Source organism: Gobio gobio (assembly GCF_949357685.1).
Source record: "Gobio gobio genome assembly, chromosome: 3".
Lineage (NCBI taxonomy): Eukaryota > Metazoa > Chordata > Actinopteri > Cypriniformes > Gobionidae > Gobio > Gobio gobio.
Window position 1 is genome coordinate 53,537,827 of NC_137099.1, and position 27,778 is coordinate 53,565,604.

Consider the following 27,778-nt stretch of genomic DNA (forward strand, 5'->3'; position numbering starts at 1 on the left):
CACAATTGTATTTTATTTTATTTTAATTAGACTAATTGAATGGACTTTTTTTTTTAAATGGCAAATCCCTAATTTGAATGCAGGGATATCTTTTCCTTTCTGCAATGTCATCCAGCTGAGAACAAAAAAAAACATACCAGATACTGTAGCCAGAGGACATTGGAGATATTTAATTTGAAGTCTGAAACGGGGCCATATTTAGATTTTTAATGAATTGTCAGGACACTGGGACTCACCTTGTGAAAGCAGGACATCCGTTCACTCTGTTTAACAGGCTTTTTGTCCTCCTTTCCCTCCGCCTGCCATGAGCAGAGACAGGAGTGAAGGTCCTCTGAGCTTTGCTCCCGCACACTGCCATCAGAGTCTATATTTATCCCATTCACCTCCTCTTAGAGTATCCGCTGAGCCTCTCCTTCACCTATTCATCTTCACACTCGTCTATTCTTCACCTTTTGCCTTTTCTAGTGTGCAAACCAGTGTCTGCTCTAATACCCACATCCTATTGCCTAGCTTGAAAGCCTGTCATTGTTTTTGTGACTCTATTTGGTGACACTAGGGGTGCAGAAACTACACACAGTCTTGTGGGGACAGCAGCACACCCGCACCTAAACACAACATATGTTAGTGACCAGTCATGCTGCTCTTTACAGCAGGAGCAACAGATGAGATAGCAGAGAGGGAGCTCTAGAGACACATGAAGATGAGAAAGGTAACAGGTGTGCTGTAAGGATGATAAAGTAGTCTGCTCTAAGTGTCTGATAGCATTAGTGAAATGACTGCTGCGCTGCAAGCAAGTGTTGTGTGTGTGTGTGTTGCAGTCGGGGTGCGATCTCTATGCTGTATGTTGTTAAACAGGTCAATCCCTGTGCCGTATGTTGGGTTTATTAGTTGTTAGTCTTTTTAGCGTTTCCTCTATTTACTAAACAGTGCAAGTGCAATCCCATAAAAGCGCAAGTTAAAGAAGACACACGCAGCCGGATCATTTCCATAATGACCAACGCAACGTCTGGTTTAAGTCGAGCTTTTTTGGGGCAGCAAATAATGGCGAGGAAATTGACAAGCACACACCTCCAAGTAAATCACATGATTCATTTAAATACTCTCCTCCCATAAATTTAGCATCTGAAAGGGAAACTCGCAATAAAGTCAGCCGCAAAAATAACCTTTTTGATCGCTAATTTTTCACTGCGTGTCTTTAGTAAATCATTTTTTAACGCCAAAAGAGTGTTTGCCCTGATGCAACCTGTTAGTACATATGGCCCTGTGTAGTCTAATATTAGATTACTAGTCTTTACGGGAGTTTCTCTGTGTCTCTTGAGAGTGTAAGCAGGTGTTAATTGGGGAGCTGGCTGGGTCATTCTCCATGGCAACCACTGAATTAACCTTCTCACCTTGTGATGACAGACTTCATTCAGCAGGAAAATCAACTGGCTATTTAACAAACAACACAAGTTCACGTATTCACACCACGTACGTTTGTGTTTGCTCACCGAGGCGGCATTTATGTGATCAACAGTACAGTAAAAACTATTTAACCCTTTCATGCATGGTGTCCACATTTGTAGACAGTTAATTTAACTCCATTTAGGGTTCATTTATCTTGGTAATTTTCTCCAAAGCACTTGAGGCCAGTGTCAGTAGAGTGACAGCAATATTGTAACAATGGCTACTGTCCAAATATTCATTGCTTGATGCCATCATAGTTGCCAGGGTTGCGGTTTTCCCGCACAATTGGGCTATTTTAAAAAAGGAGTCGCGGGAAAAATTACGGAGCCGCGGGTTGCGTTTTTTTGGGCTACTTTTATAATGTGCCGCGGCCGCAAAAAAAAATTGTAGGCAAAGAAAAATGAAAATGGAACCGTTTATTAGTTTGTATTGATCCCCCGGGAATGAATACTTGGCAACAACCGTTGCTGCACGTGTGGATTTGACGTAACATCACGTGAGTTATGCCTATTGGTGGTTGTAGAAGAAGCATCGGTTCGGTTGTCCGTGGATGAACAAGCAGCATTATAAAATGTCAGGTAAATGGAGAAAAACCATCACCACAAATGCTTTCTCTCTTTACTGCTGGAATCTACTCAGAAGGGTATGTGGGGAAGAGAGCACAAATGTCTAAAAGAAAACAGCCCTGAGATTATAAAGTTCTGTTATTTACACACATACGCTACCAGTCAAAAGTTTGGAAACTGTACTATTGTGATTGTTTTTTAAGAAGTCTCTTCTGCTCATCAAGGCTGCATTTATGTCATTTAAAAAATAAAAAATAAACTAATATTGTGAAATATTACTAAAATGTAAAGTAACTGTTTTCTATTTGAGTATTTTTTTAAATGTAATTTATTCTTGTGATCAATTTAAATTTAATAAAGATCAATTTATGATACATTTAAAGAAATTAATACATTTATTCAGCAAGGATGCATTAAATTGATAAAGTGACAGTATAGACATGTATAATGTTGCAAAACCTTTATATTTCAGATAAATGCTGTTCTTTTTCACTTTCTATTCATTAAGTAATCCTGAAAAAAAAATTACACAACTGTTTTCAACATTGATAATAATCAGAATGTACAGAATCAAAATGGTACAGTCAGTTTCCAAGCTTTTAATATATATATATATATATATATATATATATATATATATATATATATATATATATATATATATATATATATATATATATATATAAGTTTATTTTTAGGCCCTTTGGAAAAACTGGAAAATTGCGCTGGGAATATTTCTGGGACCTGGCAACCCTGGATGCCATCATTAATCCAAGATGGCTGACAGCGATAGCCATATGGCAAATGCCCCAGGCATATCTGTGAAAAACTTTTATACAAGGAGGTCAATTGAGTACAGTAAAGTATGATGAATATGTTAGTATTTTATAAACTAAAATTTAGAGTAAAATGTAGTTTTTAGGGCTCTGATTTTTTGAAGGGGCAAGTGAAAGAGTTTTACTTGCCCGACGGACAAGTATCCTGATTAAAACGTCAATAACAAAAAATAACTAGGTAATCACCAAAATGCAAGAATGATTCTGCATTAATTTAGTGTAAGTGGCGATCAATGGTGGCTATAATAAATAATTGAGCTGTTGAGGCTCGCGCAGCCTCTCGAGGAGAAAATAGAAAACAAATGAGCGCCGCTCACACAGAGAAACTCCGTTAACATACACGGTTAAAATTACAAATTGTGTTTTTATATTTATAACATATGATTCAGTTAAGCAACATCACACAAACAAGAGGGCTGTTTTCCTGTATACCCTCAAGACTGAACATGACACTAATTTGATAGGCCAGCTCTATAAACAATTATTTAACATCAAGTCACTTACATTTTAAATGCAATATTGAGTGTTTTTGTTCTATTTCAGCAGCGAATATAGTTTCAAACAAAGATCACAGCAGAACCATAACGCATGTCACAGCAACAGTGTGTTACTGAATGATTCAGCGTTTGAATGAATTGAATTGCAGATTTAAATATGTCAAAGCTGATTGAACACTGTTCACAATATTTCTTCAGAATAAACCGTCCACATATGTGGATGTCATGCAACAGTGGAGTCAGATTGCATAATGTCTGATTTCTGCAGCCTGCTGCTAGTATATCTGTTCTATTTTTGCAAATATGTTTTGAATTGTCTTATATTGTAATAAAACAGACATTTAACAAATATATCAACATAAATAACCATTCAAAATTACATATTACGGCATTAAATGGCAAATTTACACATACATAGCGAGACAAATTAGCATTTTGCCTTCCAAACAGGGACAACCCAGGTCAAGCACTCAGTACAGAATAATAGGGAATATCCCAGAGGACAGTGTGTGTGACAGTGACAGCACTGATGAGGAGTGTGTGCCAGCAAAGCCCAGTCCATATTGCTACTAGGTTTCCGCATATATATAACTACCATTATAGTTCCTACAATATGTGTTTTATCGTTGGTATATTGTAATATTAATGTTTTTAATAACCAAGCTGATTCAGCATAACATGACATAATAAAAACACAATGTTCCATATTGTCATCTGTGGAATTCAATTTTGGCATCATATTAAAGTAATAAAAAGAATCTTTAAAAAATCTAGATAATATTTTCCATAATTCATGCATGAAAGGGTTAAAAATATAGCTGCAAGCAGCCATTAAGGGGCCAAGCACAGAGAAGGTCACGAAGATGACTGCATGTCTGGGAGCATCAGATCAACTGTAAGAATGAGCAATTAAAAGCATATTAAAATTATTGAATGCAAAATGCCTAAAAAATCAAATACAATGACTAATAATGTGATTTAATGGTTTATTATCACTTTCGACCAATTGGTGATGCTTTTACGATAGTCATTTTGGCATCATGCCTCAACATTGTTGCAAACGCTATATGAAAACAGTGTCATCTATCGACATGAAATCCATAACTTTTTGTCGGCACGGTCTGAAGATGATACGATTTGATTTTGGTGAAAATCGGAAAAATGGTCTAGGAAGAGTTCGAAAAAGTCGATTTTTAAAGAAAATCAAAATGGCAGACAGTAAGTTTGGCCAACTATGGCAAAATTGTTGTTTATTTTCTCTGCATGACCCATAAAATCTATTAAGATACAATATCTATTAAGGCTAATACAATCAAAAGTTATTAGCATTTTTGGAAATGTCATCATAACTTGTGACCACAAGGTGGTGCTGTACTAAAAAAAAATGAGTACCTTCAGGACATGGTGCCGAAGACACATACCAAGTTTTCGTAATGCCAATGCATTGATAAAATATAGTATTTTACAACAAAATGCAAAATGGCCGATATGGGAAAATTGGGTATCGTTCAACTCAACATGCGGCACTGAATCTAAAGAGACAAGTTCCGAAGTTATGAGAAATAAAGCCATCTTTCATATCTCCTGACCACTAGGTTGCACTGCGCAGAAACTCTGTATGTCATGGTTGTCATAAAACACATCAAGTTTGGTTAAAATAAGCAAAAGCGTTGCGTAGATATAGGGCCCTATTTTAACGACCTAAGTGCATGGTCTTAAGTGCACGGCAAATCCACTTTTGCTAGTTTAATGATGGGAAAAATAGACGGTTTGCCCGGCACATGGTCTAAAAGGGTTGCCCCTATTCTCTTAATGAGTAACGGGTGTGTTTTTGGCCAATCAGAGTCCCATCTATTGCCACGATTGGTTAAATAAGTAGCCAATTTAATTTGTCATTACTGCAAATATGTATTTCTGATACATGCAACGACTATCCATAATGACAATAATACACAATAATAATCTTTTACATTGTAATCCTTTTATTTTTAATATGTGTGCTGCTGTGCACACATGCAGACTTGCGACAGGTGTATGATAGGCCCATAGCCTCATGTTAATTTTGGCGGGCACTTTGTTGAATTTGTTTGCTCGTTATTGGAGAATGGTTGGACTTTTTGTCTGCATGGTCTGAATATGATCTGGTTAAATAAAGTCGATGTTTCTGAACATTCAAAATTTTCATTACGGAAAAGGGCGTCATAGGGTGAAAACCAAATCGCCTTGAATTTATTTTTGTAAAATTACATGAATTTTGTACCGTATTGCAATCAAAATGGAAGGGGGTAAAACATATACTGCCATGACACTGGGTTTTTTTTTGCATTACAGTCATTTGAATTGGTGTGAAAATGTGGTTGACTGTCTTTAAAATAATGCAGAAATGCAAAATATCGTAATTAAAATTATTTTATTTATGATTTCTTTAGTTTTTTTGGGTGAAGTGTGTTGTTAACAGGTTTAGAGGGATTCACTCTCTAAAGGCGTGATCTGTTCACAGGTCATGTGCCATAAGTTATGCGGACGTTTTGCTCACAAACAAGCGCTTTATGTTTCTACTGAAGCGGTTGCTATGGTAACGTATGACAGCCCACCACACAGGACTTTATCTTGTCGTCTCATTAAGTGTTAAAGGTTGCAAAGTGTGATCTTATGTGGGTGAAGCATGTGAAATAGGTGGGATTTAACAGCTTTAAGGATTATTGCTGTGTATAAACAGATGCTTGTGCTTTTGCTAGTCTAGAGAAAAGAGACCTTTATCACAAGCCACGTGTCCGACTCTGACAGCTGGATAACTTCAGCCTGCGTTCTTGTTAATAGAGAACTTCTGTTGACCTCTATTATAGAAATTCTTGTCTCCAGTTTTGTTAAATTATCAACCTTCGTAGAACTTTACAACAAACCTCAGGATAATTAAATTATTTCTACACTGTATTGGGAAAACTCAAAAACATTGAGGCAATCAGTTTCTAATAGCATGTCTTTTCAGCTGTTTTAAAGGTCCACTGAAGTGCCTTGAAGCACACAGCATTATTCAATGTGTTGACATATTCTCAACGGGACATATCAAGCAGCTCCTCCCCTTTTTAAAAACAGCCAATAGCGTTTAGTTTATATCCCAGCTCAGCCAGAGCCGTTGAGCTCAGTAAAGCCTCAGTTTCCTCCTAGGGCCCTATTTTAACGATCTGAAACGCAAGTGTCAAAGCGCGAACCGCAAGTAACTTTGTGGGCGGGTCTCGGCGCTGTTGCTATTTTCCCGGCGGGATAAATGGCTCTTGCGCCCGGCGCAAATTTAAAATGGGTTGGTCTGAAGTAGCTTCATTATTCATAGGTGTGGTTTGGGCGTAACGTGAATAAACCAATCCGAGCGTCATCCAACATTCCCTGTAAAAGCAGGTGCGCAAGTTCCATTATGGATTGCTATTATTATGGCGTATTTACCAGGCGCACGCCAGGAGCGGTTCACAGCCGAGGAGACTGATGTGCTTGTAAGAGCAGTGAAAGACAGAGAAGTGAAGTTGTAATGTTGTACATTATGGTAAAGGTGATTTCACAGTCTTTTTTTTTTTCAGTCTTTCAGTTTTTTCAGTTTTTCAGTCGATTTTTTTTCCTGGTTCTTGACGGACAAACCAATTTGTCAGATGTCCTTATATACATATATGTCTTGCCACTATTGGGCAAACAGGTCTTATCCTTAATTATTACAATTAGCCTGAATCATTTGTAAGCTAGATTTATGCCTATTTTTTCACATCTTCGTGGCACACCACAATGATTTCCGTCATCTCATGTGTTAATATTTTTTTAGTGTAACAATTTATGATTTGCAAAAATAACTGTTGCATCTGTGTAGATTACATGAGCAAAGTGTATGCGCGTTGTGCACGCTATACATTATGGTCAAGCATGCGCCCTTAAAATAGCATAATGAACAACGCGCAACGCGCCACTGACTTTAGACTAGGTTTTTTCTGGTCAGTGGCGCAATTGTTTAATGGAACAGCAAAATGGCACCAGGGATTGTTTGCGCCGGAACACGCCTCCTTTTTTGCGCTGAACCGCCCAGGGAGCGCAAGTTCATTCACTAGTTTAGCGACGTGCTTCTGTGGAGGGAAAAGCGCGCTTTGCGCGGGTGCAAAATAGGAATGACACATGCGTCGGTGTACAAAGTCAATTGCGCTGGGTGCAAGATAGGGCCCCTAATCTCTAACCGTTTCTCATCATAATCTCCTCCATATCTCTTTAAAATACAGCATTCTGTGCAGAATTCAAACAGGTCCGATATGTTTTCTGGTCTGGGTCGACTCGTTCATATGATCCGCTCTGTGTTACCGTATCTGTGGACCGGAGCAGACTGTGACAATAACGTAAAACCAGACTTCATTCACCCCAATGGAAAACATATTTACACTGTCTGAATCGTTCCCTATTCACTATATAGTGCACTATGTGCCATTCTCCATATAGAAAATATTAAACATGTGAACAAGTGACAGATTTCAGCCGCAGCTTCAGCATCTATTTATAATGTAGGGGGCGGGGCTTCAGATTCTACAGAGCGTTTCGATTGGACAGAAAATCTGATGAGAAGCTGAAGTACAGTGATGTCTTCAAAATCATTGATCCATATTGGTGGAAGTGAGACTGTAAGTTTTGGAGAGTTGTATCTTCTAAACGTGCATTTTTGACATAATTCCTTCTTCTAACATGGTCTGTTCTGGGATTGTGTAGATAATAATGAGTATGTAGCATATAACGTTTTGGTCCAGTCGTGACTATTTTTTGTTGTTGTTGAGGATGATGTTCTAATCCATCCTAATACAACTTCTTATCTTATAATAAACCAAATTCTGTTTTAAAAAGTGATGCTTGCACTGTAAAAAAAAATGAAAATGTTCTAGTGAGCGATCACATCTAAAATTTTCAGTTGGCCAAATTGAATTTTAATTGAATTAAATTGCATCATTCACAGAAATTCAATTTGGTCAACTGAAAAATGTAGATGTGATCGCTCACTAGAAAATTTTCAATTGGAGACCTGAATTTTTTTTTTACAGTGTGTGTGAGAATTAAAGAGAGGCTCATTTTCCTTGTCATGCTCTTGTAGTGTTTTCATTGTTTGTACAGTTGCCGCTTGTTGATCTCTTGTGTTTCAAACCTAATGCAATGGCAGACTTGCATCTCCAGGTTTATACATTTTTCATTGTGAGATTCTTTGATATGCAGCTTTAGTATTTCCCCTTGAAACCATGAAATTGGTGCTTTCCTCCAGTCAAATAACATGAAAATGTTTTTCTCTTTTGTTTCGACATCCCCGGGAAATGATCTGAAAGTGTTTAGATGAACTTTTCCTGTTGAACTGAACGTTAGAAACCAACAATGATTCCTCCCGATGGCCCGGCAGAGGCCGTATAAAGGATAAATCAGGTGTTTTCTCTGCTATTGAAGCGATTCGCTTCGCAAACACTGAAAAAAGTCTGTTTATAGAGAGCGGCGGGTGGGGGGAGTTAATGAAAGAGCGTTTGCTAAATGGGTCAGTGCTGCTGAATGCCAGTGTTATTGTGGCAGTTGTATGTGTTTGTGCATTATTTTTGGAGCTGTATAATGCCAGCCGTGATTGGCAGCATCAGAAGAGCATCAGACGCTGTTGTTTTCTCCACGGGTGGCCGCGTGAGCGTGTCGCCTCCCTGTCAGAGGCGTTTTTGATTTATTGCCCTCTTTGGATACAGCTAAGATCCAGCATAGATCAAGCATATGCACTCAGACATGCACATTGCCTCTCTCAGCTATTCTATTACCTCAGACTCTGTGGATATAACGTCCGCCTGTCAGTCGAGCTTTGTGTTTCAGAGATATGAACACATCCTGTCTATAAGACACTTCCTGTCTCCAGCTACAGTATATGAACGAGATACCGCACCATATCCATCCAGACCTCCATCCTTCTCTTCTTTACAGACAAATGTTTACTTTCTACTGTTCTTCTGCCAAAGATTGTTATCAGTGCCGTTATTAACTAAAACAAAACAGTTTTTTTATTGAAATAAAGCTGATAGAAAATATAAATACAGTGGCAAGAAAAAGTATGTGAACCGCTTGCAGAATCTGTGAAAATGTGAATAATTTTAACTAAATAAAAGAGATCATACAAAATGCGTTGTATTTTTTATTTAGTGCTGTCCTGAATAAGATATTTTACATGCATTTTTTTTACATACAGTCGACAAGACAAAATAAAACAGCTGAATTTATTAAAATAACCCTGTTCAAAAGTGTATGAACCATTGATTCTCAGTGCTGTGTGTCGTTCCCTGGATGATCCACGGCTGTGTGTGTGTTTTGTGGTGGTTGTTCTTGTGTCCGTTGTTTGTCCTGAGCAGTTAAACTGACCAATGTTCTTCAGAAAAATCCTCCAGGTCCTGCACATTATTCAGTTTTCCAACTCAATGCATTAAAAACAAACCAAGGGCCGAAATAAACGTGCAGGTAAAGTTCCCGGTGAACATGGTAGAAGAGTTTAGACAGAGGGTAGTAGCTAAAGCTAACTTAGTTCTAAAAAAAAGTTCCTGGATGCGGTGTACTAGCTTTTACACATGCATTTTGTTATCTAAAGTTACATTTTGCGAAATTCAACACGACAGCGATCGACTTGAGCTAAGCATATTGAGTATTTATCATCTCTACTAATGGTTCGCTAAGTGTATAACATTGTAACTTTATGCTAAGTAATGTTATGTTAGCTATATTAGGCAGCTACGTGTGCTAGTGAGACATGCTTCATGAAAACATAAACCAAAAAAATAGTGTAATTAAAGTGAAAGATTACCTGTCCAGCAGAAATACAGCCTCGTGAACTCCTCAAATCAAACGGGTGCGCCAGGGTTGCCAGGTTTTCACAATCAAAATCAAGCATTTGGGGGGTAAAATATGTGTCTTTTTGGTAGGGCTGCTTGCTAAAATTCGCAAATCCCGGGGCAAAACATCACATAATTGGGGTCGCTTCAACCCGCGGACATGAAAAACAGCCCGCAGCAACAGTGTTTGAAGTAGCCCGACTTGGCAACACTGGGGTGCGCGCATGTGGGCAGATCCTGGAGCAAAAGCGGTGGTAGCCATGGTAACGAGAGAGAGTGACAGTAGCCCAAGCCAATCACTTGTTTCGTCCCGAACGAAAATAATGAGCAGTGTTTATTGCAGATTAAAAAGTCTAGAGTAACTCGATTTTTATACTCTCTTTTTCAGAGTACTTAAATTTTAATTATGTATTGACATATAAAGAAAGTTTAAACAAATTTGGACAAAAGTGTTTTAGATCATTCTTACCTACCCCACCTTTAAGAGCAAGAAGAGAATGAAAACATTGAATTTGAAGATCAAGGTAAATTGTACTCAATTTGTCTTCTGGGAAACATGAAAGTATCTTCTGTTGCTTCCAAAGGGCAGTACTAAGTGAAAAAAAAAAGATATTTAAACAAAATAAGAAACATTTGGACATGTTTCCCGGAAGACAAATTGAGTACAATTTACCTTGATCTTCAAATTCAATAAGCTTTCACTTAATGCGGCTCTTAATGCGTCGTGTTTCCTTCTGGAGCATCAGTGAATGATTGGACCTTTTTTAATAGTTGTGTTTGAGTCCCTCAATTGTCCTCAGTGTGAAAAGATGGATCTCAAAATCCTACAGTCACTGCTGGAGAGGGTTCAAATGTGCAAAAAATGCTGGAAAACTGAAGAGTGTGCAGGACCTGGAGGATTTTTCTGAGGGACAGTGCTCAGCTTAACTGCTCAGGACAAACAAGGGACTCATGAAGAACCATCACAAAACACAGCCATGGATCATCCAGGGAACGACACACAGCACTGAGAATCAATGGTTCATACACTTTTGAATGGGGTCATTTGAATAAATTCAGATATTTTTTTGTCTTGTGGACTATGTCAAATTTTTTTATGTGAAATATCTTATTCAGGACAGCACTAAATAAAAAATAGCATGCATTTTGTATGATCTCTCTCATTTAGTTAAAATTATTCACATTTTCACAGATTCTGCAAGCGGTTCACATACTTTTCTTGCCGCTGTATTAAATGAAAATTAGAAATGTTGCTGTAATGAAGGTTCGTGTGAAGTGGGGGTGTGGAAGGAAGAAGACAGGGTCGGCGTGACTGGGACTCACGACTTTAAAGGGTTAGTTCACCCAAAAATGAAAATTCTGTCATTAATTACTTACCCTCATGTCGTTGGACACCCGTTCATCTTCAGAACACAAATGAAGATATTTTAGTTGAAATCCGATGGCTCAGAAAGGCCTCCATTGGCACAATGCACTGTACACTCTCAAGACCTATAAAAGGTACTAAAGACGTCATTACAATCCATCTCACTACAGTGCAGGTTCTACAATAACTTTATAAAGCGACGAGAATAGTTTTTGTGCGCAAAAAAAACCTAAATAACGACTTATATAGTGATGACCGATTTCAAAATAATGCATCATGAAGCTTCGAAGCGTTATGAAATCAGTTATGAAAAACAACAACGAGTAACTAACAAGCTTTCACAACGAACGTAATACAGTTGTCTTAAGACACAATTGTGCTGTCACTAAGTCAACACAAGTTTTCATGCAAGTTTAGTTAAACGAATGTGCTAACAATTCATTTACAGCACTATCTAATATACGTATGATAGCTACGCATTCAAGACTATTTAGCAAATCACGATCACTTCGGCTACATTAACTTTCCAATGAAATGCATCACGATTATTTTTAATGTTAAAATAAAAACTGATTCACATGTGATACTCACACTCTGATCGTCATTCATCTTTGCTGGTCCTCTAATTCGCTAGGTGGTGTTGTCAATAAAAACCTAGGGTCCTGAAAATGCAGCCTCCGGTTGTGCAGGCAGATGCTACTCTGTCGACTAACTGAAATAAGTTTAAGTTGAAGAAATAACATGACTAAAACTGAAGTAAAAAATGTATTAAAGCTTTAGTTAATGCAATAACTAACAATGAGCAATACTTTTGTTACAGTGTTTATTCATCTTTGTTACTGTTAGTTAAAGCGGCAGTCCATAACTTGTGGCGCTCTGGCGGTTAATAAACAGAACTGCATGCGTCTTGCGGAAGAACATTGCAGCCGGAGCTACTTCTCTCTGTTTATGTCTATGGCGAGTCACGCAGGGACTGTGCTCCTCCTCCGCAGCAGCGGTTCCTACCAGACCGGTCTGAAATAGTCCCAATATAAACACTTATTATAAGTGTACCATAATGATTCAGGGTAAGACAAAAACACGGTTTGGAAAATGGATTTCATGTTGTATATTCTCATTATATAATTTTTGTGAATCTTGAACACAAAAAAAGTTACGGACAGCAGCTTTAAAAAACAACTGTTCATTGTTTGTTCATGTCAGCTCAGGTCCGTTAAATAATATGAAATTAAATTGATGAAATTAACATTTACTAAGATTAATAAATGATTTAGAAGTAATTTTCATTGTTAGTTCCTGTAGTTAACTCATTTTAACAAATGGAACCTTATGGTAAAGTTTTACCAAAATAAAAATCTAAAACAAAAACTTGATGTTTAAACATTACTTGTTTGATGTCTTTTCCCCAAATCTTGCTTTTTATACAGTTCAATTATGACTGCTTTCACAAGTATTCATTATTTTTACACTAAATGTATTATTTTTAAATGTATTACACTTTTTCTCAGTCGCTTTGGTACATTTCTCAGATCAGAATTGAAATTCTCAAAGCTACCTGTTCAATCTTCACATGGTTGTGTCACTTGTGCACATCAAAAAAGCAGTTTCTCATTTCTTTGAACAAGTTGCAAATGCGTTTGTACATCCATGCAAATGATTATGTACAATTCTCTGCTGTTTCCTACATTATCATCTGCTTATGTCATGTTGATCAGAATGCATTATAATGGGTCTCTGTTGAATAGTCTCACCCCCCACAACATTTAGGCATTAGTTCATAGCATAAGTCTTTACATGCAAAATGGTTGAACAAGTTGTCATAAAATGTCAAGCATATTTCTATACATTTCCGTTAGACGTTCACATTTCTACTTTTGTTTTTCTGGGGGTTTTTTTCTTTGTGCTATGCAGTGCTGTCTTTTCCTTTCTGTATCGCAATGACATGGTCTGTCAACAAATTACAGTACAAACAGTAAAAGCGTAAATGTGAATCTTGTCCAGTCTCTTGCATTCAAACTCCCACATACACTAAGGTGTAACCAACAATTTACAATAATTGTCATCAAAACTTTAGCCATAGTTTACATCAGAACATCCCTCCAGTGTACACGGTTATATTGACAACATGACTAAGCAATTTGACTCTTATCCGTACACAATGACACAAGGACTAGTCATTCTGATGGCACTGACATGTTCATTGACACAGATATTTACTTTTGAGAGATGAAGGATTTTAAGCAAGAGGCTGGCTTTTGCATGTAATCCATGGTTTTTTGCTATTTGTACAAATTGTTTTTCAAGGATGATTCGAGAAATGCACCAAAGCAACTGAGAAAAACAGTAATTATTTCAAATATTAGGATTTTTACAAATGTGTTTAAATTTAAGAGTGTGTAAAATTCCCTAAATCTTTTCCTCCATTACTGTTTCTCTCTTTGCCTGTCTTTCTCTCTTTTTGCCCATATCTCTATTCCTTGTCTCTCTCTTTCTCTCTCTCTCTCTCTCTCTCTCTCTCTCTCTCTCTCTCTCTCTCTCTCTCTCTCTGTACCTGTCCGTCTCTCGCCCATCTCTCTCTCTCTCACTGTGATTCTCGATGATTTTGTTAATTATGTCTAGATGATCTCACATATATTAGTCAGCATATAAATAGACTTTTCAAGAATATTTCCATTATTATTAATGTAGTAAATGATTTGAAGTGATATTCACTGCAGTATTTGACAATAGAGATTAATTTCTGTTTTAAAGAGCGAAAGTGATTAGAAAAGTAATTTCTCAACCAGACATAATTAACAAACTCTGAGAGAGAGAGAGAGAGAGAGAGACAGAGAGAGAGAGAGAGAGACAGACAGGTACAGAGAGAGAGAGAGAGAAAGAGAAGGAAAACGGATATATGACAGTCAAAGATAGAGGCAAAAATTGAAAAAAAGAGAGATTTGGGGAATTTTACACACTTTTTAATTTATACACATTTGGAAAAATGTTAAAGGGTTAGTTCACCCAAAAATGAAAATTCTGTCATTAATTACTTACCCTCATGTCGTTCGACACCCGTCAGACCTCCGTTCATCTTCGGAACAGAAATTAAGATATTTTAGTTGAAATCTGATGGCTCTGAAAATCCTCCATTGGCTCAGTGGCACTTTACACTCTCAAGACCCTTAAAAGACACTAAAGACGTCGTTACAAAGTCCATCTCACTACAGTGGTTCTACAATAACTTTATGAATCGGCGATAATAGTTTTTGTGCGCAAAAAAACCCTAAATAACGACTTACATAGTGATGACGATTTCAAAACAAAGCATTATGAAGCTTCGAAGCGTTATGAATCACTGAGTCGATTCAGCTGTTTGAATCGCCAGATTTCAGCAGTTTGGCAGTTTGACACGCGATCCGAATCATCATTCGACTCACTGATTCATAACGCTTCAAAGCTTCATGATGAAGTGTTTTGAAATCGTCATCACTATATTAGTCTTTATTTAGGGTTTTTTTGCGCACAAAAACTATTCTCGCCGATTCATAAAGTTATTTTAGAACCACTGTAGTGAGATGGACTTTGTAACGACGTCTTTAGTGCCTTTTAAGGGTCTTGAGAGTGTAAAGTGCCATTGAGCCAATGTAGGCCTTTCAGAGCCATCAGATTTCAACTAAAATATCTTAATTTCTGTTCCGAAGACGAACGGAGGACTTATGGATGTCGAACAACATGAGGGTAAGTAATTAATGACAGAATTTTCATTTTTGGGTGAACTAACCCTTTAATATTTGAAATTAATACATTCAAATGTATTCAAATTCAATTTAAGAAAATAAAGATTTTTTTAAAGAATAAAAATAATAAATACAAATTATGTAATTTAACTATTCATAAACAAATCTTGAAAACTTAACTTAAAAGGTTAAAAACCTTATAACTTAACTTAAATTCTCTTTGCTTTTTCTTATATTGAATTCAAGTTATTAATTTATAAGGTTGTTTTTCCCCAAATGTGTAAAAATGAGAGTGAAAATTCAAAAAGGATTCTTCCATCTCATTGCCTCTTTGTAGCTGTGAAAGTAATTTATTTATTTGAGAGAGAGACAGAGAGAGGTAAGAGATTTAAAAATAAAGCTTGTGGCCACAGGCAGAAGATCATGAGTTTGATGAATCTTCACACACTGCCATGATTTTGTGATCTGTGATGCTGTGAAACCAAGACGAAGAGAAAGAAGGTGGAGGACACTTAGACGTTTGTCTCCACTGCAGGGCTCCTCTCTCTCTCTCTCTCTCTCTCTCTCTCTCTCTCTCTCTCTCTCTCTCTCTCTCTCTCTCTCTCTCTCTCTCTCTCACAGGGGTTTTGGAGGAACAACATTACTTACTACTTCCCGCCGTCTGATGCTAATGCGCTTCTGTTAAATATTTCACAATGAATGCACGCGGAGCGTCTGTTCGGCTACAGTGGGGTTTCTTGTCATCGAGCATTAGACTCTTCATGAGAGAGAAGCCAACTCTTTCCATTATCACATGCATGTTTTAGAAAGTTCCACATCTATGCCTCGTCCTCCGCCTCTTCCCATCACCTTGTGTCCTGTTGTCTTGAGATATTCTCCTTTTAAAGTGGATACTGAATGAATGTGGTAATTCATTTTGTGAGAACTGACACTGATTTAGACTTCTTCTGTTTTCTATTCTAAAGTTGCTGTTGTATATTGTGCAGAGTTATCACGGACTACAGAATCAGTGCAAGTAGCCACAGGATACTGATGAAGGGAAAACAGACAAATCTGGAGCATTTCTATAGAGACACTTCTTTACTGAGAGAAATGTATATGTAAGATGTTATATAAGCTTCAAACACAGTGTGCGAGTGTGTGTTTCTGAGCTTAAAGCATAAACCGCACAACTGTTGCAAAGTTATATGGAGCAATAACAAGAGCTCATGAGCACTGATCAGACACAGTCAAACTCAAGACGCATGAGAAGCGCACCAAACCTGTCAAGAACATGTCCAGGCCACATTTCACCACTAAATCGCAAGAAAGAAATGATATTTTACATAAAAAAGACGTTCAAATTACTTTATTTATTATTCTCAATTGGGATTCTCATTATAATAGGTATTTTTTATTTAATTGTATATAAATATATTATATTCAGATTAGCTCAAGATCAGTGTGTAGAGCTTCATGGAATGGGTTTCCTTGGCCGAGCAGCTCATCCAAGCCTTACATCACCAAGTCCAATGCAAAGCGTGGCATGCAGTGGGGTAAAGCATGCCGCCACTGGACTCTAGAGACTTCTCTGGAGTGACGGATCACACTTTTCTGTCTGGCAATCCGATGGACGAGTCTGGGTTTGGCAGTTGCCAGGAGAACGGGACTTGCCTGACTGCATTGTGCCAAGTGTAAAGTTTGGTGGAGGGGGGATTATGGTGTGGGGGTTGTTTTTCAGGGGTTGCGATTGGCCCCTTAGTTCCAGTGAAAGGAACTATTAAAGCTTCAGCATACCAAGACTTTTTGGACAATTTCATGCTCCCAACTTTGCGGGAACAGTTTGGGGATGACCCCTTCCTGTCCCAGCATGACTGCTCTCCAGTGCACAAAGCGTCGCTCCATAAAGACACGGATGAGCGAGTTTGGTGTGGAGGAACTTGACTGGCCTGCACAGAGTCCTGACCTTAACCCGATAGAACACCTTTGGGATGAATTAGAGCGGAGACTGAGAGCCAGGTCTTCTCGTCCAACATCAGTGCCTGACCTCACAAATGCGCTTCTAGAAGAATGGTCAAAAATTCCCATAAACACACTCCTAAACCTTGTGGAAAGTCTTCCCAGAAGAGTTGAAGCTGTTTGAACTGCAAAGGGAGAGCCAACTCCATATTAAACCCTACGGGTTAAGAATGGCATCATATTCTTTAAGAAAAATCTTATTTGTTTCTTTTGATTCTGGAGTTAAAAATGAACTGGATCAGTTCTTGAAAGGTTTCATGAGATTCACTATGTGTGTTTCTGTATTTTTTAGTGTTTTCTGCAACACACACGCACATGCACATGCACATGCAGATGAGAATCTATACGATGACATGCAGCCTGAGGATCTACAAGAAACAGATGAAAGCAAAGCAAGAGAACAAGAAACAGAAAAGATTATCAGAAGGGAGCAGAGCAGTGGGATAACATGGGAGGATCACTCGAGATTTCAGTCGATATTCGTTGAAACACACACACACACACATCTAGATCAGGTGTGATGAGCAAGTTCTTTACACTATGCAAATCAACTTTCCGGTTATTGCATCATGTCATTAAATGCGGCTGTCATCTCCAGCTGTATCTCAGGGAGTTTTATTGGATGTGATGGGGAAGTCTTAACCAGCCAATCGCAAGGCTGATTCGTCCTGTGGAGGCTGTCGGCATTGTTGCCGTGGCAGCAGGCCATTTCACTTTCTCGTTTGTCCCCATGTTCGGCTTCACTCGCTGTAACTTTATTCCTCAGTCTCAGCAGTTCTCTGAGGTCAGAAACTCTGTTTTGAGATTACGAATATGTGTGTGTGTGTGTGTGTGTGTGTGTGTGTGTGTGTGTGTGTGTGTGTGTGTGTGTGTGTGTGTGTGTGTATATCTATTTCTGAAATTATACACACACATATACACATATATATATGTGTGTGTGTATAATTTCAGAAATAGATTACAAATATGTGTGTGTGTGTGTGTGTGTGTGTGTGTGTGTGTGTGTGTGTGTGTGTGTGTGTGTGTGTGTGTATAATTTCAGAAATAGATTACGAATATATGTGTGTGTGTGTGTGTGTGTGTGTGTATATATATGTGTATAATTTCAGAAATAGATTACAAATGTGTGTGTGTGTGTGTGTGTGTGTGTGTGTGTGTGTGTGTGTGTGTGTGTGTGTGTGTGTGTGTGTGTGTGTGTGTGTGTGTGTGTGTGTGTGTGTGTGTGTGTGTGTGTATACTGTTTGTGTGTATGTATGTGTGTGTATAATTTCAGAAATAGATTACAAATATGGGCATGTTTTTGTGAAATATCAGGACACAAATGTGTATAATGACATGGGTATGACATAGGTGTTACAAAAAGAGGGTGAAATATGAGGACGTTCCCCATGTCCTCACTTTTCAAAATGCTTATAAATCACACAGAACAAGTTTTTTTTTTCACAGAAAGTAAACTGCACAGTCTCCTGTGAGGGCTAGGTTTAGGGGCAGGGGCAGTGTGTGTGTGTGTGTGTGTGTGTGTGTGTGTGTGTGTGTGTGTGTGTGTGTGTGTGTGTGTGTGTGTGTGTGTGTGTGTGTGTGTGTGTGTGTGTGTGTGTGTGTGTGTGTGTGTGTGTGTGTGTGTGTGTGTGTGTGTGTGTGTGTGATGGGTAGGTTTAGGGGCAGGGGCAGTGTAAGGGGATAGAAAATACGGTTTGTACGGTATAAAAACCATTACGCCTATGGAATGTCCTCACATTTAACAAAAACAAACATGTGTGTGTGTGTGTGTGTGTGTGATTTCAGAAGTAGATTACGAATGTGTATGTGTATATATATATATAATTTCTATATAAAGCAAATAAATTATATATTTTTTTTTTTGCTTTATATAGAAATTATATATACACAGTATATAAGTGTGTGTGTGTGTGTGTGTAAATATACATTTATATAATAATTACGTATATAATTTAATTTCTTTTCCTTTATTTATATGCAGACTAGATACAAGCATATCATTGTCTATTTTCTTTAATATCTGCTTCTGAATGTGTGTGATTTCCCCTGGCGAGTGTCATGATCGTGTGTTGTTGTTTGTTTTTCAGCTGTCGCACCAGTAACCGGAAGAGTCTGATCTTGACCAGCACGTCGCCCACTCTTCCTCGGCCTCACTCTCCTCTACCGGGACACATAGGTGAGCACTCATCTCTGACCACATGCTGCGGTAGGCAAACCTTCAGTGTCTCTGCATGTGTCGTTCTCACCCTGGCTGCCTCTGTCCATCTCACAGGAAGCAGTCCGCTGGACAGTCCCAGGACGTTCTCCCCCAGCGCACCGGCCCATTTCTCTTTCGCATCATCCAGAAGGTAAATAAATAAGCAAACAAACAAGAAGCTGCTCTTGATTTGATCGGACAGACCTTGTTCAGACATCTGGTGTCTCATTCTCACTCATCCCAATGGCAGTTATCTGACTGGGACACGCATGCACCCTCTCAAATCTCCCATCTTCATCTCATGGGCACTTGTGCTGCTTGGTGAATAGGGAACAAGTGAGCGATTTCAGAATGAAGTAATGTCTCTTACCCCTTTAGTACCATTGTGAGACGTCAGGATGGACATCCCAGTTTTCCCAGCTCTGTTTCCACACTGACCGCCACTCTCTCTTGTGGAAGAGTGTCTTTCCGTCACGCTGATCGATGCCAACAACTTACACCGGAAACACTGACTTCTTAACCAAAGATGATTTCCTCACTTGTGGACAGTCAGTCCTGGAGATCAGATTTGAGGAACACATTGTGTGACTGAAATTGCACATTTCGCTGCATTTGGTCGATGTTGTTTTCCCTGAAGTAGAGCTGTTCTCTTCAGCAGTCTCAGGACTCAACATGCTCCACACCCAGAGCAATCTCTAGATCAATACACACTTGATGTTGCTATTTTTTCCTTTGCATTTTGAAAAAGCGTATATGGCGTTTATAAAATATAAGGATTTTTCCCCCACAAATAAATGATGGGGTGAACTTGCAGAAGATGTACAATCACAAGTTATGATTGCTGTGGCTTTTTGCATTTACATCACATCAGTTCCCTATAGAAATAATAACTACACTTGAAAAATAGATTTTCTGATTGAAGATTATTTATCATTCATTCATTCTTGTCCTGAAAATAGCCTTTGCTGCTGACATGGCATTAAGAAGTTTATTTATTTTAATTTTTACTTTATTTTCTATCTATCATCCATCCATTCATCCATCATCTATCATCCATCCACCCACCATCCATACATCCATCCATCATCTATCATCCATCCACCCACCATCCATCCATTCATCCATTCATCCATCGATCCATCATCCACCATCCACCATCCATCCATTCATCCATCATCTATCATCCATCGATCCATCATCCACCATCCATCCATTCATCCATCATCTATCATCCATCGATCCATCATCCACCATCCATCCATTCATCCATCATCTATCATCCGTCCGTCTGTCAACCCTCATCCATCCACCCACCATCCATCCATTCATCCATCATCTATCATCCATCCACCCACCATCCATCCTTTCATCCATCATCTTTCATCCATCCACCCACCATCCATCCATTCATCCATCATCTTTCATCCATCCACCCACCATCCATCCATTCATCCATCATCTATAATCCATCCACCCACCATCCATCCATTCATCCATCATCTATAATCCATCCACCCACCATCCATCCATTCATCCATCATCTATAATCCATCCACCCACCATCCATCCATTCATCCATCATCTATCATCCATCGATCCATCATCCACCATCCATCCATTCATCCATCATCTATCATCCATCCGTCCGTCTGTCAACCCTCATCCATCCACCCACCATCCATCCATTCATCATCATCTATCATCCATCCGTCCGTCTGTCAACCCTCATCCATCCACCCACCATCCATCCGTCCGTCTGTCAACCCTCATCCATCCATCCATTCATCCATCATCTATCATCCACCCACCATCCATCCATTCATCCATCATCTATCATCCATCGATCCATCATCCATCCATCCATTCATCCATCATCTATCATCCATCGATCCATCATCCATCATCCACCATCCATCCATTCATCCATTCATCCATCATCTATCATCCATCCGTCCGTCTGTCAACCCTCATCCATCCACCCACCATCCATCCATTCACCCATCATCTTTCATCCATCCACCCACCATCCATCCATTCATCCATCATCTATCATCCATCGATCCATCATCTATCATCCATCCGTCCGTCTGTCAACCCTCATCCATCCATCCACCCACCATCCATCCATTCATCCATCATCTATCATCCATCCACCCACCATCCATCCATTCATCTATCATCTATCATCCATCGATCCATCATCTATCATCCATCCACCCACCATCCATCCATCATCTATCATCCATCCATCCGTCTGTCAACCCTCAACCATCCATCCACCCACCATCCATCCATCCATCCATCCATCATCTATCATCCATCCACCCACCATCCATCCATTCATCATTCATCTATCATCCATCCATCCATCATCTATCATCCATCCACCCACCATCCATCCATCATCTATCATCCATTCATCCATCCATCCATCATCTATCATCCATCCACCCACTATCCATCCATCCATTCATTCATTCATTCATTCATTCATTCATCATCTATCATCCATCCATCCATCCACCCACCATCCATCCATCATCTATCATCCATCCACCCACCATCCATCATCCATCCATCCATCCATCATCTATCATCCATCCATCCATCCATCCATCATCTATCATCCATCCACCATCCATCCAGCATCCATCCATCTATCTATTCTTTCTTGTCATGAAAATAGCCTTCGATGTTGACATGGCATTAAGCAATGCACTACTGCTACCACTACTAGCACAACAAATTGCCATTGAAACATTAAGATAAACTGATTTATTTATGTTTTTTCTGTATTGTAGTGCATTTGCATGGACTAATTGTAGCCAAATCACAATTTTTTCAAAATGTACCATATTTTATTAAATCCGATTTCTTTCTTAAAGCTGAGTTAGGTCAGAGAGGTTCTTCATTGTGAAGATCAAGTATGTTTGTGGACAGCAGGCAGGAGATACACACTTATCTCAGCATCACTCCTCAGCGAACGACAGCCCGCCACACAGACGTTTGTCTGAAAGACGAGTGTGAAGGAGAGATTGAGGGACGAGAGACAGACGATTGATCCGTGCGTTCTTTCCTGTCTGACGCGAGGGCTAATATTGGATTTTGCCAATATAAATCTCACGCAGAGAGATGGTTGCACAGCATGAATCATCAATCCTGGCCAAAGCACAGAGCTTCTGCTCACAGCAAACACAGGAACATGAAATATAGTGCCTGACAAAGAGGACACAACCCAGCCCGGTGCAGCAGCAGTACATCACAACAAAAGTTTGCAATGGCCATGATCAAAAAATGTCCGATAGGTTCATCGGGTCGGTTCGTCCCTGCTGAGATGCTCTCTTCATACGTTCATTATGTGGAAGCTTTGGTTCTGCTCTCTTCTAATGTTGTAGGATGACAGTTTTAATGACCCCACTGGGAACGTTGCCCGGGCCCGAAATATGCTCTAAACAGTGTAGAAATGTGATGGTTGCCTAGCAACCGCACAAGAATGCCGCCACATGAAATGGACTTATAAACTCTGCCCACAAAGCACTGTGATAACTGGGTCACATTACATGTTTTACACAAGAAATATCAAACGCAAACAAGCTTCAAACGCTGCCACCGCCATTGTAAACTCACATAGACTATGGTTACTATGTAAAGTCTGGTAAATGTTGGTAAGGATGATGAAGCTTGACTCTGTCTCTCTCCGCAGGGCTGATGGCAGACGCTGGTCTCTGGCCTCTCTTCCCTCCTCTGGATATGGGACCAACACACCCAGCTCAACGGTACATGAAAAACCAATCCATAGAATGCTTCTGCTTTTATATTTTTGACTAGATAGTCACTTAAAGGTGCTGTAAGCCACTGCAGACAGTGAGTTACACCGCTACCATCGCTACTTAAATGGATGTGGATGTGTATTAAATGGAAAGTCAAAACAGGATGAATCAAGAAAAGGTTTGAAAGAATCATAATGGGTGAAATTATATGGTAAAACTTAAAGGGAAAATAGTGCATTGTCTAGATCCAATGCAAGATTTCTATGTTTTAATTTATAAAAAGGGACATCTGGTGACATTTACAGATATTTACTGTACATTTATTTTAATTATATCTATATTCATTCATTTATAATATTTTTTATTTAGAATGGGGTTTCATTACAGCAACTTGCCATCTTTTTCCGAGATCAAAGATGGGTTGTAAAGTTGAAAAAAGAAGTCATTTTTATTTTCTCAAATGCCTGAAAATAATGAGCTCAACCTCACATTCCACGCATGAATATGGATATCTGAGTGAAGTTACATTAGCATATACAGTGTGTTCAAAAGTGTGAAGCCACTAGTAAAAATGCTTCTGTTTTGCATTATATATATATATATATATATATATATATATATATATATATAATATTATTAATAAAAAAAAGAAATATTAAAATATATTATTACAATTAATATTTAATTCTAATAACATTATCTAAAAAAAATTATTGCATTAACGGTATATATATACCGATCAGGCATAACATTATGACAGGTGAAGTGAAAAACACTGATTATCTCTTCATCACGGCTCCTGTTAGTGGGTGGGATATATTAGGCAGCAAGTGAACATTTTGTCCTCAGAGTTGATGTGTTAGAAGCAGGAAAAATGGGCAAGAGTAAGAATTTGAGCGAGAGTTTGACAAGGGCCAAATTGTGACGGCTAGACGACTGGGTCAGAGCATCTCCAAAACTGCAGCTCTTGTGGGGTGTTCCCGGTCTGCTGTGGTCAGTCTCTATCAAAAGTGTATTCACCCTTTCATGGAAACGGTATTCCCTGGTGGCTGTGGCTCTTTCAGCAGATAATGCTCCTGCCACAAAGCAAAAATGATTCAGGAATGGTTTGAGGAGCACAACAACGAGTTTGAGGTGTTGACTTGGCCTCCAAATCCCCCAGATCTCAATCCAATCGAGCATCTGTGGGATGTGCTGAACAAACAAGTCCGATCCATGGAGGCCCCACCTCACAACGTACAGGACTTAAAGGATCTGCTGCTAACATCTTGGTGCCAGATACCCCAGCACACCTCCAGGGGTCTAGTGGAGTCCATGCCTCGACGGGTCAGGGCTGTTTGGACAGCAAAAGGGGGACCAACACAATATTAGGACATAATGTTATGCCTGATCGGTGTGTATATAAAGCAGCTGATTGATTCAGGAGATTCAGGTCACAGATGATAGAATGAAGCCAAGAAAAACCAACATCAGTAGCCTTAAACATATTAACTTAACATTAACATTTTTTAACGAGACCATGAATTCACCATTGGTGTCTGGGCAGTTTATTCATCCATTTCAAGGCTGTTTGAACTGCGCTGTTGTTGTTTGTCATTAAATAATCATTTCTAACCATGTCTGTGTATTTGAGTACTCAATGATGAAATGCTTTTCAGAGATTGCAGATAGTGGGAATGATGGTTTAATTGGTTGTGCTGCTGTGAGAGAGGTTTCGTCTGGTTTCTCTCATTTCGTCCTCCTGTTGACTCTACAGTGACATATTTGTTGTTCAAACTAAAGTCATTCACTCACTACCACAGGGGAACGTCGAGTGGGAATGAAAATCATTACAACCAGCCAGTGTTACTTTTACAGTTTCGCTCCACTCGTTTGGGTCACTAATCTGTCCTGGATTTACTGCGCTGGACACACAGAACACACACAAATAACAGCATTGTGTCAGACTCAGACCTTAAACCTTCTAAAATGTCTCTCAGTGGCTCTGAGTATTTGAGCATGCTGACTGAAGCCATGATTCTGCCTTTAGACTGCAAACAACCGCCAAAGATGTAGCAACCCCATAAAAACAGAGGATGTACCAAGGGATTATTATTAGCATTTTCTTACAAAATGTGTTTTTCCTTATTATTCAATGTGTCAACACCAGGGTTATATTGTTAATTAAAACTAAAACCATTAAAAAAATATTTCATTCCTTAAAATAAACATTAACCGGAATAAAATCAAAACTTTTATTCAAATAGTTGGCAAGTCAGCATTCCTCAGTTTAAGTTGAAATACTAAAATATCGAAAACTTAATAAATAAAAGTGTCATGTGAATTATTTATTGATTTTATTATATGTGTTAATTTTATTATGTGTTCATTTGATTTATTTATTCATTCATTTTATTGTATGTTAATTTTATTTATTTGTTGTTTTATTGATTTTATTGTGTGTTAGTTTTATTTATTTATTTACATATATATTTTAACGAGGACCTTATTATATGTGTTAATTTTATTTATTTATTTATGTATTTATTTTCATATATATTTTAATGAGGACCTTATTAGGCCTATATGCATTAATTTTATTTATTTATTTATTTTATATGTTTGTTTGTTTTATTTATTTATTTATTCATTTTATTATATGTGTTAATTTTATTTAGTTGTTGATTTATTGATTTTATTGTGTGTTAGTTTTATTTATTTATTTACATACATATTTTAATGAGGACCTTATTATATGCGTTAATTTTATTTATTTATTTATTTTATTGTATGTGTTTGTTTTATTTATTTATTTATTCATTCATTTTATTATGTGTTAATTGTATTTATTTGTTGATTTATTGATTTTATTATGTGTTAGTTTTATTTATTTACATATATAAATTTTAATGAGGACCTTATTATATGTGTTAATTTTATTTATTTATTTACGTATTTTTTTAATGAGGAGTCATAATCAGATTTTTTGAATGTTTTCATAAATATAAAAAAAAGTGTAATTAATTTTTTTTAATTACCTTTTTTTTATTCTGTCAGGACATAATAGCGATGTTTCTTTGAAAGATACATGTTTATATTTCTGTTTCCTAAGTTTAATTGAAATTTTATTGAGTCATGCTTTGAGAACAGCTGTTTTGGGTGTCATAATTTTGATAAAATGAAGAGTAAATAAATCTGTTGTGTTAATAAAAGCATTCTCTTATTTATATGTCTAATTGTTGCTATTTTCAAAGCTAATGGCTGGTAGTATTGTAGGACGTGTTCTGTGTCTTAAGCGTCAGTGGAAGTATATAAACGTGTGGTTTCTTTAGTCTTCCAGCTCGTCCCAGGAGCGGCTCCATCAGTTGCCGTTCCAGCCCACAATGGACGAGCTGCACTTCCTGTCCAAGCACTTTGGCAGCACTGAGAGCATCACTGATGATGACGGAAGGAGATCGCCACATGTGCGGCCACGCTCCCGGAGTCTTAGGTACACATGCTCACTTAAACATCTTAAGCACATTACAGCCACTTTATGCCAAATGTCTCTTAGTCGTCTTCTTTCTTCTGCTTTATTTTCATCCTCTCTGTTTCTCTCTACAGTCCAGGGCGATCACCTTCCTGCTACGACAATGAGATTGTTATGATGAACCATGTTTATAAGGAGCGGTTCCCTAAGGTTAGCAAAACACGAACACACACTGAAGACTAATATCAGATTATTAAGAGACTTCTGTGTTTTTAAAATCATGTCATTTGTGAATCCATGCACATATTATATTTGTTAGACGTTACTTGAGCGTTGCACATACGTTTGGACATTTGCACTAGTCAAAGGTGGGTACATTTACCAGCCATAAGGGCGAACTTCACAAAACATGAAAAAAAAAATGTGTCATGTTACACCCCAAAATATATGAAATCATATTTTGAATAAAGAAAATCCTAAGAGCTTTGCTCTGTGATAACACTGTTGTATTATTTACCAGAAATATTATCGAGTGTTAATTTTGAACCCTAGTTTAGTAATGATGCTGAAAATTCATCTTTGCATCGCAGGAATAAATGACATATTTAGATAAATGCAAATAAAAAAAAGTTATTTTAAATTGTAATAATATTTCACAATATTGCTGTTTTTTACTGTATTTTTGATTACATAAATGCAACTTTGGTGAGCAGAATCGACCATAATGTCGTATTATTTTCCAGAAATATTGTAGAGTGTTAATTTTGAACCCTGGTTTGTTTCTGAAGCTGCAGTCCACAATATATTCCCTATCAAAAACGTTATTTAAAGTTGTCTATCCATTACGTTCAGGCCACAGCTCAGATGGAGGAGCGTTTGGCTGAATTCATCGAGTTGTACTCGCCTGAGAACGTGCTGCCGCTGGCCGACGGGGTCCTCAGCTTCATCCACCACCAGATCGCAGAGCTGTCCCGAAACTGCCTGACCAAATCCCGTGAAGGCCTCATCACCACCGTCTACTTCTATGAGCTGCAGGAAAACCTGGAGAAGCTACTGCATGAAGTGAGCTCGAGTCTAAATG

The 27,778-nt window shown here is 38.2% G+C and overlaps 1 protein-coding gene across 1 annotated transcript in view; it reads left to right on the forward strand.

The window, feature by feature from the left end:
- The window catches only part of mast1a (microtubule associated serine/threonine kinase 1a), a gene marked incomplete at both ends in the record, with an annotated part of 79,207 nt that overhangs the window by 31,277 nt on the left and 20,152 nt on the right, over positions 1–27,778 (forward strand). The window contains 6 exons of the mRNA XM_079811767.1: positions 19,370–19,458; positions 19,555–19,630; positions 23,183–23,255; positions 26,561–26,718; positions 26,832–26,907; positions 27,550–27,759. Coding sequence (XP_079667893.1) covers positions 19,370–19,458; positions 19,555–19,630; positions 23,183–23,255; positions 26,561–26,718; positions 26,832–26,907; positions 27,550–27,759 — 682 coding nt within the window. The remainder of the gene's footprint in view (positions 1–19,369; positions 19,459–19,554; positions 19,631–23,182; positions 23,256–26,560; positions 26,719–26,831; positions 26,908–27,549; positions 27,760–27,778) is intronic.